The 12272-nt window shown below is 48.6% G+C and overlaps 1 protein-coding gene across 1 annotated transcript in view; it reads left to right on the top strand.

Moving 5' to 3' along the window:
* Positions 1-12272, top strand: part of LOC141063291 (uncharacterized) — a 52350-nt gene continuing 40078 nt past the window's right edge. Inside the window, exons 1-6 of the mRNA XM_073557348.1 lie at positions 1-134; positions 10134-10283; positions 10413-10592; positions 10667-10790; positions 10874-10971; positions 11170-11260. Coding sequence (XP_073413449.1) covers positions 114-134; positions 10134-10283; positions 10413-10592; positions 10667-10790; positions 10874-10971; positions 11170-11260 — 664 coding nt within the window. The 5' untranslated portion in view covers positions 1-113. The remainder of the gene's footprint in view (positions 135-10133; positions 10284-10412; positions 10593-10666; positions 10791-10873; positions 10972-11169; positions 11261-12272) is intronic.

The raw sequence follows: 12272 nt of genomic DNA, 5'->3' as shown, positions 1-12272 counted from the left end.
TGACAACCAGCACAGCAGAGTCCTGCACACACTGAGGCCCCTGATCATGTGACTCCTGACTCCTCCCCTCCTGTGACCTCATCACAGGTCCTGTGCGCACAGAGCAGCCATATATGTGGAGTGCGGCTCTGCAGGTTAGTGATGGGCAGTCCGGCTTTTCTTGCTCCTTTCCCCACTTTTCTCCCTCCTGTCCCTTCACTATAAAGCCTGGGCCTCATTATACAGCTGTACAGGGGTCTAGTGAAGGCTTTTTAGCCCTTTCCTCGGACTGTAGCTCCTGGGAACAGGCCCTCACTCCTGTCCCTTCACTATAAAGCCTGGGCCTCATTATACAGCTGTACAGGAGTCTAGTGAAGGCTTTTTAGCCCTTTCCTCAGACTGTAGCTCCTGGGCACAGGCCCTCACTCCTGTCCCTTCACTATAAAGCCTGGGCCTCATTATACAGCTGTACAGGGGTCTAGTGAAGGCTTTTTAGCCCTTTCCTCTGACTGTAGCTCCTGGGATCAGGCCCTCACTCCTGTCCCTTCACTATAAAGCCTGAGTCTCATTATACAGCTGTACAGGGGTCTAGTGAAGGCTTTTTAGCCCTTTCCTCAGACTGTAGCTCCTGGGCACAGGCCCTCACTCCTGTCCCTTCACTATAAAGCCTGGGACTCATTATACAGCTGTACAGGGGTCTGCTGAATGCTTTTTAGCCCTTTCCTCAGACTGTAGCTCCTGGGCACAGGCCCTCACTCCTGTCCCTTCACTATAAAGCCTGGGCCTCATTATACAGCTGTACAGGGGTCTAGTGAAGGCTTTTTAGCCCTTTCCTCAGACTGTAGCTCCTGGGAACAGGCCCTCACTCCTGTCCCTTCACTATAAAGCCTGGGCCTCATTATACAGCTGTACAGGGGTCTAGTGAAGGCTTTTTAGCCCTTTCCTCAGTCTGTAGCTCCTGGGCACAAGCCATCACTCCTGTCCCTTCACTATAAAGCCTGGGCCTCATTATACAGCTGTACAGGGGTCTAGTGAATGCTTTTTAGCCCTTTCCTCAGACTGTAGCTCCTGAGAACAGGCCCTCACTCCTGTCCCTTCACTATAAAGCCTGGGCCTCATTATACAGCTGTACAGGGGTCTAGTGAAGGCTTTTTAGCCCTTTCCTCAGACTGTAGCTTCTGGGCACAGGCCCTCACTCCTGTCCTTTCACTATAAAGCCTGGGCCTCATTATACAGCTGTACAGGGGTCTAGTGAAGGCTTTTTAGTCCTTTCCTCAGACTGTAGCTCCTGGGAACAGGCCCTCACTCCTGTCCCTTCACTATAAAGCCTGGGCCTCATTATACAGCTGTACAGGGGTCTAGTGAAGGCTTTTTAGCCCTTTCCTCAGTCTGTAGCTCCTGGGCACAAGCCCTCACTCCTGTCCCTTCACTATAAAGCCTGGGCCTCGTTATACAGCTGTACAGGGGTCTAGTGAATGCTTTTTAGCCCTTTCCTCAGACTGTAGCTCCTGAGAACAGCCCTTTCCTCAGACTCCTATCCCTTCACTATAAAGCCTGGGCCTCATTATACAGCGCTCTCTCTCGCTCTCATTTTGACCAGGGGCGCCCACAAAAAAATTTTTTGTTATAATTTTTTGGTAACATATACTCTTTGTTTCTCCTTGTTTTTAGTTCTATTCCTCCGGTGTCTGCTGCAGGACCATTAGTATCCATACAACCTCGGGGACCAGACCCCGGCCTTGTGCTGTGAACTTGGGAAGGGTTCTCCTCTAACCCTAATCCTTAGTCCTACTCTCCTTACGTTCCATACAATCCTTTCCTTCTCATGGAGAGTCAGGCTTTCTATAATGTCTCTTTCCTGTGCCAGCGGACCCAGGTCACTGAGGTCGGCTGCAGCACTTCCTTCCATCCATCCCACTCCGGGGATCTTCTCTCCTCCACTGACTCTGTCAGACTGACCAAATCCTAAACTCTTCCCGCTCTTTTGAGTGCAAACTAAACTCCACCCGCCTCCCAGCACGTTTTGTGTTCCAAGCAGGGAGCCACCAAAGGTGCTTTGCTACACTCCAAGCAGGGAGCCACCCGTGGTGCTTTGCTACGCTACTTTGTGGTGTGGGGGTGTCGGTGTTGGAGTGTGGTCAGGTGTCTCCACCTTACCTGGATGATGGGGTACCACACCTCAGGAGGAGGTGCAGTACCTCTGTGGCGACTGAACCCTCAGGGGCGCCACATACCACCCCTTTAAACACAGCACGTCCGCGGGCTGCAAGAGAAACAAAGATGGACAGATACAGGACATACAAAAATTTTGATATGCTAATAAACAATTATCTAAACTTCCCAATGTGGGAGGCACTCATTCTTGAACATTGCAAGCAATTTTAACTAACTATCTATGTCCTAATACAGTACCTAATTCAAAGTGCTATTGGCAGTAAACACACTACCACTTCAAGTATTCTCATTAACATATTTCTTCTTTCACATTTTCTTGAGCCTAAGTGACAACCGCTGATGCCTGGTTTGTCACCTGTAACTTTAAATCTTTATTCAAATTTCACATCTTTCCTAGATCTCACTGTCAGCTATAAAATCTGTTCTAGTACGATCAATACCTTTATTAACCACTATCATTATTTATTTTTACTATCAAAAAGTGCTAAACATTATTAATAAGTGCAATATAGACATTGATCCAGCCAAGATGTCATGAAATGTCCTTATTCCAAAAGTAAAACGCTAATTAGTTGAGGTAGTCCTTATTCCTAAAAGACTTATGTAAAACCAAGAAAGAGCACCTAAAGAGGTGCAACTATATACTTAACAGTTCTGGATCATTCAGTGTCCATGATCTCCACAGTTCAGTAAGAAAAACACTGCCAATAAAACTGGGCAACAAAAACTGGAATCAACAAGAAAACATCATAACAAAAATAGAAAAAACAGGCACAATGGTGCAAATACCCTCCTGGGTAACAGAGTTAGTTATTGGTATGCTCTTTAGTGTTGGTGGTCCCCTCCTGGGGTGCTGGAAGCTGATGACTTGGGCTGCTGCCAGGGGAGAACTGGTGGGCATCCTCTTCCTGCTTGTGGGTTCACATAGGACGAGGTGGTGGCAGCTGGTGGAATTTCTGCCTGAGGTACAGCGGGTGCAACTACCTGTACCATAGGGTGGTTAACAGGGTTGGATGTAGCCTGCCTGGCCTTGGCAGGTGTGATCACCACAGTGGGAGGTATTCCTGCCGGAGGGACATAGGTCTTTTCTTTCTCGGCGTATATTCATAGCGTACCAGCCACGTAACCCCTCATGCCGGTTAAAAGTAGCGTATTCCCCTGGTTGCAGGTCTCTGGCAGGGTGTCCCTTTCTGAGGTGAGACTCCACATCCCTCCTGCTGAAGAATAGGTCTGAGATCCACTTGGGGTCGGTGATGAAACAAAACCCCCGCTCATGATTAACATTCAGGACCTGACCCCATCCTGCTGAGTCCCGGGGACTGTAGTGACCGGCACGGACCTTTTCCTTCTGGTCCAGATCAGGGCCCAGCACAGCCAGCCTCCGCTGTTCCCATTCTCTCTGCTTGACTGCCAGCTGGTGGATGGTCTGACATTTGGCCATGGTCTCATCCTCCTCCCAGGATCTGCTTCTACCCACCGTAGACAAGGGCACTACTGCTAGGGGTTCAGGTGTTTCCCCCCAGGGCTCATAGTCCCAGTCCCAGACAAGATCCAGCACGACCTGTCCGGACACTGCAGCAGTTACACACCCCGAGGCCTGCCCAGATGTAGGGGCAGCAGACGTACCTGGAGCCTCCTGGCGATGCTCCGGTGCAGGTTTGGGACGGCAGTCGAAAGCATGGACATCCACCGGCATAGTCCAATCAGCTGCTGGTGGCGGCGGTGGAGCAGATGGCGGCTCCGGGTCCGCAGGGGTCTCTGGTGGGGCCTGCGCAGCCGTGTCAGGTCCAGGTTGGGGCTCTACTTCCTCTGCTTCAGCTCCCCAGCCCTCAAACAACTCCTCTTGGCAGGCCGCGACCAGCGGTAATTGCAGCATGGAGGTGGAGACAGGCGCTGCCGGTAACATTGCAGCAGCCGTCGGTTCCATGGGTGCTGCCTGAGGGAGATCCGGTGCAGCAGCGACAGGTACTGCGGGTGAAGGTACCGGTGGTACAGCAGCAGCGACAGGTACCGGTGATAGAGGTGCTGATGGCGTGGGCCCCTCCCGGGCGTGCTGCCAGTTCAGGATCCAAAGTGCCTCCTGTCTCAGCCGCAGACGGGTAGTCAGCTGGGTTATCTCGTCTTCCAGCTGCTGACGGTTCATGTTGGGAGTCTGATTGGAGCCTTCAGCCAGTGTGCCGGGGGAGGTTCAGCTCAACCTCCGTGCTCTCTTCGGGCCTCCTTCCTTCTTTCATCATGGTGGTCTCTCCTTCTTCCTGTCTGGACTCCTTTCCCGCCACCGACTCTCGCTCCTCCTTCTGGGGGCGGCGTCTTCTTCCTACTCCTCCATACCAAGCCAGTATACGAACCCCTCTGGGGGTGGGCCATGTTGCGGTTGCATAGAAGTTCAGGCAGGGGAGGCCCTGGACAGTTTGTGGTCTTTTCTTAGGACCACCCATGTTGTCACGCCCTTCTTCACCATGTCGGCGGCCATTTTTAGAGTCCATTTTACAGTCTATAAATGTGGTTATTTCGGCACATTTTCAGCAATGTTTTAAGTCCAATAAATCTGAGGTACACAGAACCCGGTGGTACCGGGCTTCGTCATCCTGTTCGCGACGCCAAGTTGGGTCGCCCTCCCAGGGCCGGCGGGGTACTCGGTACCGGGCCCAATGAGCTTCAATGGTAGATGTCACGGCAGCTGGGACCCGGCCCATGGCCCTGGGCGCCCATTGTAAAGAGGGAATGAGTTCAGTCTGTTTCTGATAGTTACAGTTTATGAATGAATGATTCATGACGCCACCTGTGGCGTTCGGCAATGAAGATGTTAAGCAGAGGCTGCAGACAGATCCTCTGGGACAGATGGTGTGGTGCAGCAATGATGTTATAGCCCTCCACAGGCAGGGCTGTAGTCCCAGGGCAGTGTAGGTGAAGTGACACGTAGATGGTGCAGTGTCAGGCACGAGGGATGTAGCAGTGCTGAGCAGGTGGATGCAGGAATAAGTGGAGGACACCAGGGCATTTAGTTCCAAAGCTTTACTCACAGTCTGTTGTGGTACAAGCGCCCGCATCCGTGCCGTGTCCTCCGGGTCAGGAGCTCAGCCAACTTCCAGGTAAGATAAAGTACTCCTTTCCAACACTCCGCCAACATATGCCTTTTCTGAATGTCTCCCTTGTTGCGCCTATAGTAATCACAGTACTGAGTTACACTGGAGTTCCTCCTGTCAGATGTTCCTATGAACTCTACTTGTACGGCAGACAGCTGTGGCCTGCTTCGGGGACTCCTTACTACCTAGTCCCGGCTCACTCATGATGCTGTTGTGCCCCCAAGTCTTGTGTAGGAATAAAGTGGTGACAACTTCTATTCCTCCGGTGTCTGCTGCAGGACCATTAGTATCCATACAACCTCGGGGACCGGTCCCCGGCCTTGCGATGTGAACTTGGGAAGGGTTCTCCTCTAACCCTAATCCTTAATCCTCCTCTCCTTGCGTTCCGTACAATCCTTTCCTTCTCATGGAGAGTCAGGCTTTCTATAATGTCTCCTTCCTGTGCCAGCGGACCCAGGTCACTGAGGTCGGCTGCAGCACTTACTTCCATCCATCCCACTCCGGGGATCTTCTCTCCTCCTCTGACTCTGTCAGACTGACCAAATCCTAAACTCTTCCCGCTCTTTTGAGTGCAAACTAAACTCCACCCGCCTCCCAGCACGTTTCGTGTTCCAAGCAGGGAGCCACCAAAGGTGCTTTGCTACACTCCAAGCAGGGAGCCACCCGTGGTGCTTTGCTACACTACTTTGTGGTGTGGAGGTGCCGGTGTTGGAGTGTGGTCAGGTGTCTCCACCTTACCTGGATGGTGGGCCCCATACAGATGAGATCAGAGTTGGCTGAATGGTCATTTGGCAAACGGCTATCTCTCCCGACTCCCCCATACACACAAATATTCCAGCTTTCCTGTGGTCTGTATGAGAGAGTCGCCTCCAGACTCCTCTAGAGGAGGATTATCTACAGGAAGAACAAACAGATTATCCTCTGAAATTCAGGATGCCGGATCCTTCTCTGCCCTGACATCTGTCGGGAGGCCCCCAAATACATTATATGGTCGGCCAAACCCCCCGAAATCAGTGCCTTCATGGAACTTTAGTCTAATGTGTATGGGGGCGTTATAAGGTAACTTATTGGACGCTGCCTCTGGCCCGGCCTAATAGACCTTCATACATTGCAGCCCAGACCCCATTATTAGGCATGTAAGTATCGCAGTAACTAGGCCGCCCCATACTATCGAGTACTTGGGGGCGGGGGGCATTCAGCCAAACTCTGTCACAACTTCTTAGATGCCATGTTTGCTTTTCACATCAGCAAGTGGTTAAACTCTCAGGGTTTTTGTTGCAGCCGCTCCTGTGCCGTCCCTGCGGTGTACATCTGTGTTCTGGGGCCCAAAAAGATTAATTTCTTTTTAATAAATGTTTAACGTGTCAAAAATTATAAAATGTGTCTTCTGCTTTTTTGTTATTTTTTTTCTTCTTACAAGAATTGTTGGAGCCAATTTTTCTTTAGAAACATTTTAATATCGGCTTTTTCTGGAGTTTTTCTTGTAATATAGGAAAGCCTAAGGCCAGAAATAAACCCCATAAATCACTGTACATGGAGACTTTGGGATCAGATCATTTCTGTCTGTTGTGTTTGTGGAAACTAAAAATCTTTTCTAAAAGCCTCAAACTTCTGTGTGTGACTCAGAGCTGAGATCTAACGTGAGAGAAGATTCCAGTGCGGGGAAGACGGGAAACCTTCATATAGACGGCCGGTGGGGATGGAGGCAGTGACTGACTCTGGCCAAATCTGTCTCTAGAGCCGCAGTAGAAGATGAAGATGTCGTCCTCATCATGAAGGAGTTATTTCTCATGTCGCGTGTAATGAATATCTCCTGCAGTATTGCTAATGCCGATTCCAGTGTCGGTAATGAGACGAGAATTAGCGTTATGGAAGATGAGTCTATGAGGAACGTGTTCAGCTGCCGACTCCGAGGAGGAAACTGCTTGTTGTCTGTGACCTAAATATATAGGTTTTATTAGTAGTTAAAATAATAATAATAATAATCTTTATTTATATAGCGCCAAAATATTCCGCAGCGCTTTACAGTTTAACAGTTTCAAAACACAAGTCATAAGTAACAACGTTAACAATACAATAATTAAAGTAAAATAAGACGACCATGCTCGTGAGAGCTTACAATCTACAATGAGGTGGGGGAGATACAAAGTACAGGTGTGTATTTACAATGATGTATTTACAATGATGGTCCAGCCTTCTTGAGAAGGTGGGGGACAGAGATAGTGAATGGGCTACATACTCACACTTGCACATAAAATGACTTTGATTAGTGAACGTGATAGGCTCTGAATAGATGTGTTTTGAGAGAGCGCCTAAAACTGTGCAAATTGTGGATAGTCCTAATTTCTTGGGGTAGAGCATTCCAGAGGATTGGCGCAGCGCGGGAGAAGTCTTGGAGTCGGGAGTGGGAGGCGCGGATTAGTGCAGAGGTTAGTCGAAAGCCTTTTGCAGAGCGCAGCGGTCGGCTAGGCCGATAGACGGAAATGAGGGAGGAGATGTAGGGGGGTGCCGCACTGTGGAGAGCTTTGTGGGTGAGAACAAGTACTTTGAATTGGACCCTATAATGAATGGGCAGCCAATGTAAGGACTGGCGAAGAGCGGACGCGTCCAAGTACCGATTAGCCAGATAGAAGACCCTGGCTGCTGCATTAAGTATGGACTGGAGAGGGCAAAGTCGAGTAGCGGGGAGGCCAATTAATAGATCATTGCAGTAGTCCAGGCGGGAGTGGATCAGAGTGACAATGACGGTTTTTTTTGTTTCCCTGGTGAGAAAATGGCAGATTCTAGAGATGTTCTTTAGGTGTAAGCGGCAAGAGCAGGCAAGACATTGTATATGGGATGTGAAGGAGAGGTTGGTGTCAAACATAACACCCAGACAGCTCGCCTGCTGCCGGGGTGTTATTATGGTGCCACCTACGGTGAGGGAAATGACATATTTAGGGAGGTTAGTAGATGGCGGGAGCAGAAGAAGTTCAGTTTTTGAGAGGTTAAGTTTCAGATAGAGAGCGGACATGACGTTGGAGACTGCGGACAGACAGTCACTGGCGTTCTGTAGTACAGCGGGGGTAAGGTCAGGGGATGGCATATATAGTTGTGTATCATCAGCATAAAGATGGTACTGAAAGCCAAATCTGCTGATGGTCTGTCCAATTGGGGCCGTGTAGAGAGAGAAGAGAAGGGGGCCAAGGACTGAGTCCTGAGGTACCCCGACAGCGAGAGGAAGAGGAGATAACGTGGATCCAGCAAACAAAACACTGAAGGAGCGGTCAGAGAGATAGGAAGAGAACCAGGAGAGAGCGATGTCCTTAATGCCTAGTGACTGGAGCCTATGGAGTAGGAAACGGTGGTCAACAGTGTCGAAAGCTGCAGAAAGGTCGAGAAGAATGAGCAGAGAGTGTTCACCGTTACATTTTGCTGTCAGAAAGTCATTGGTCACTTTGATAAGTGCACTTTCAGTCGAATGTAGGGGTCGGAAGCCAGACTGTGAAGGGTCTAGGAGGGAGTGAGAGGAGAGGTAACGGGTAAGGCTGCAGTAGACTAGGATGGGTCGAGAGCAGGTTTCTTTAATAATGGAGTAATGATAGTGTTTGAAGGAGGATGGGAAAATGCCTGAGGAGAGGGAGAGATTAAAGATTGTAGTTAAGTGAGTTGTGATGACTGGAGAAAGAGACTGGAGGAGTTGTGAGGGAATGGGGTCGGTAGTGCATGTAGTTGGGCGAGAAGAAGATAGGAGTCTGGAGACTTCTTCTTCTGTGATGGGATCAAATATGGAAAGTGAGCCAGGGGAAATGCAATTAGGGATGGGAGTCACAGCACTTGGTGGTTGGGAGCGGATGTCCTGACGGATATTATCTATTTTCTCTATAAAATGGGAGGCCAGGTCATTTGCACAAATGTCTGAGATAGGAGCTTGTGCTTTTGGCCTGAGGAGGGAGTGAAAAGTGTCAAAAAGTTTCTTGGGGTTGTTGGCTAGTGAGGAGATCAGGGTGGTGAAGTAGGTCTGTTTGGCGAGGTGAAGGGCAGAGTTGTAGGTTCTTAACATAAATTTGAAGTGGATGAAGTCTTCTGCTGTGCGGGTTTTTCTCCATCGGCGTTCAGCACTCCTAGAGCATCGCTGGAGAAATTGAGTTTGCGATGTGAGCCAGGGCTGTTTTACTCTGTGTTTGGAGGTTCTGAGGGTGAGGGGCGCTACCTGTTTAAGGGTGGTTGTAAGAGTGTGTTGTAGTGATGAACAGCCAGATCATTACAGGAAAAAGAGGAGATTGGGGACGGAAGATTGTAGGGAGTCTAAAAGTGTCTGAGGGTTAATGGCTTGTAGATTTCTGAATGTGTGATAGGTAGGAGTGTGCTGGGGTGGGCGAGGATTTGTGAGCGTGAAGGAGAGAATGTTGTGGTCAGAGAGGGGAAGTGGTGAGTTATTTAGGTAGGAGATTGAGCAAAGCCGGACACAGACCTGGTCAAGGGTGTTACCGTCTTTCTGTGTCTCAGAGGTTGAGAGCTGTGAGAGGCCAAGAGAGGTGGTTAGTGATAGAAGCTGGGATGCAGATGTGGAAGTAGGGCTGTTAATGGGGATGTTGAAGCCTCCCAGAATAAGAGTTGGTATTTCTGAGGACATGAAGTGCGGCAGCCAGGCTGAAAAGTGGTCAAGGAAGTGGGTGGGTGAGCCTGGGGGCCGGTATATGACCGCTACTCTGAGGGAGAGGGGACAGAAGAGCCTGATGGTATGGACCTCAAAAGAAGGGAATGAGGGTGATGGAACTGGGGGGACGTCAGGGAACAAAACTAAGCACTGTAAAATAATAAATCTCATATGTTTCCCTTATTATCTCCAGTAATTGTATTATTACACAGGATTCATATGATGTTACATCGGCTCATCATCTTCTCATTCAGGTCTCTACATTATCGGATCCTCTCAGGGAAGATCTTCTACAAAAGAAAATTTTCCTGATTTACCCATCAAGGATGGATATGGACAGAGACAAGATGGTGGAGAGGATATTACACCTCACCCTAGAGATCCTCTTCAGTCTCACTGGAGAGGTGAGAGATTCTGATGACGTCACATTACATCATTCTTATCTGTGGGAATAACAGATGGACAGAACTGGAGAGGTGAGGACTCTGGAAATGTCTGGAGTGAGATTTATTAATGTGTCTCTCCATTACCAGGATTACACAGTGGTGAAGAAGACCTCTGGTGATCACTGTCAGGACCCTATGTCTGAGGGATGGAGAAGACCCCTGAGCCCAATCACAGGGCCTCTACCTCACCCCCTGATCCATGTAGACATCAATGACCAGAAGATCCTAGAACTCATCTACAAGATGATTGAGCTGCTGACTGGAGAGGTGACACTGCTGGGACATTATACAGTAACACTATGAAGGGATCGGGGGGATGACGGTATCATTGTATGTGTCAGGTTCCTATAAGGTGTCAGGATGTCGCTGTCTATTTCTCCATGGAGGAGTGGGAGTATTTAGAAGGACACAGAGATCTGTACAAGACCATCATAATGGAGGTTCCCAAACCCCTCACATCACAAGGTAATAGACAGGACTAAATACACACGGCCTATAATTATCTGTATGTAGAGAATGAATTCAGTCCCTGTATGTGTTTCCTCCAGATCTATCCAGTAAGAGGACAACACCAGAGAGATGTCCCCGTCCTCTTCTTCCACAGGACTGTAACCAAGAAGATCCCAATGTTCCTCAGGATCATCAGGTAGATGGAGAGAAGGTGTCAGGAGATCTTCCCTATGATGTGTAGACGGCTGTGAAGGTCTTGTGCTCAGTCTTGTTTTATCCACCAGTATTATATGTTTTATACTTGTGTAATGAGAGCGGTGGAGATGGCAGGATTAGAGCTGATCATAGATGGGACTTCTCCATCTGTCGGTGACTTTTACAATATTTGTTTCAGGGTGAAGATCTGACCCATATTAATACTACAGAGACATATGTGAGAGATGATGAGCGGTGTAAAGAGGAGATTCCCACATATGACTACCCAGGTGAGTAGTAACCACTGAATGCAGAGAAGTCACAGATTCTTCTCAGTCACTGGCTGTGGCTGCCTTATCGGTGGTGTAGTCCGGCCATATTACCATGATCACCATTTTGTCTCTTGACCACAACATTCTCCTCCACCAAAACTGTTCAAATGACTTTGACCTTTTCTATAGAACTTACAACCTGGAGGATCCACCTACCCCCTGGTATTAGTGTGAGGGTGATCCCTTAAAGAGAGATCTATATGATTGCTTGCACCTGATCCAATATAGGCCGAGTGCACTCTTAAAGAGTCACACTGAACACAGAGTTAGATGTCTACCCCTTTCTCAGTAAAGGCTTGCACACAACTGAAGTTTATTCTGAAGACAGAGAGACAGGAAATGGGTGTCACACAATCTCCTGAGTAGCCAGTGTCAGTCTATGATAGGTCTATTTCAACTTCACTTCCATATATGGTATCCAGTATCTTAGCTTCTGCATTCCAAGGATTCCTTCCAAGGTGTCTGAAGACACAGACGCCATCTTGGTACACCATATCAGAACTGACTTATATAAGGTTTAATAACTGATTTCATTAGCCATTGTCTCCTTCACATTAGAAGACGCTGACCGTTACCTGCCCAGATCTGTAACTATAAAGCCAAATGACAGCGTACGTAGAGTGTGCTGACAAGTTAGAAAATCACTTGAAGAAAGGTATTATGATGGGCCTGTAACAGAAAGCGGAGGGTAATGATGCTGTTGGCTTCCTAGATCCCTGAGATCTTATCGGATGAATCTTCTCTCCCTTCTGTGCTGCTGAATGTCTCATGGTCCCTACAAGACCAGGTCCAGTCTTTCTGGCCAAACTTCCCTTTTATGATGGACAACAGTAAATGTGCAGTGAGGCCGAGTGTGAATTTCTGTATAATAACAGCAGAGTTTCCCTTTATCCTGACTTTTCAATTTGTATTAAAACCAACTAACTTCAAGGAGGATTGTGATAATCTACAGGGCAAACATTCCACCTGT

Source organism: Dendrobates tinctorius, unplaced genomic scaffold, assembly GCF_039654945.1.
Source record: "Dendrobates tinctorius isolate UK_male_01 unplaced genomic scaffold, ASM3965494v1 ptg000249l, whole genome shotgun sequence".
NCBI lineage: Eukaryota > Metazoa > Chordata > Amphibia > Anura > Dendrobatidae > Dendrobates > Dendrobates tinctorius.
The sequence above is the reverse complement of the archived record's forward strand: the minus strand, read 5'-3'. Positions and strand labels throughout refer to the sequence as shown.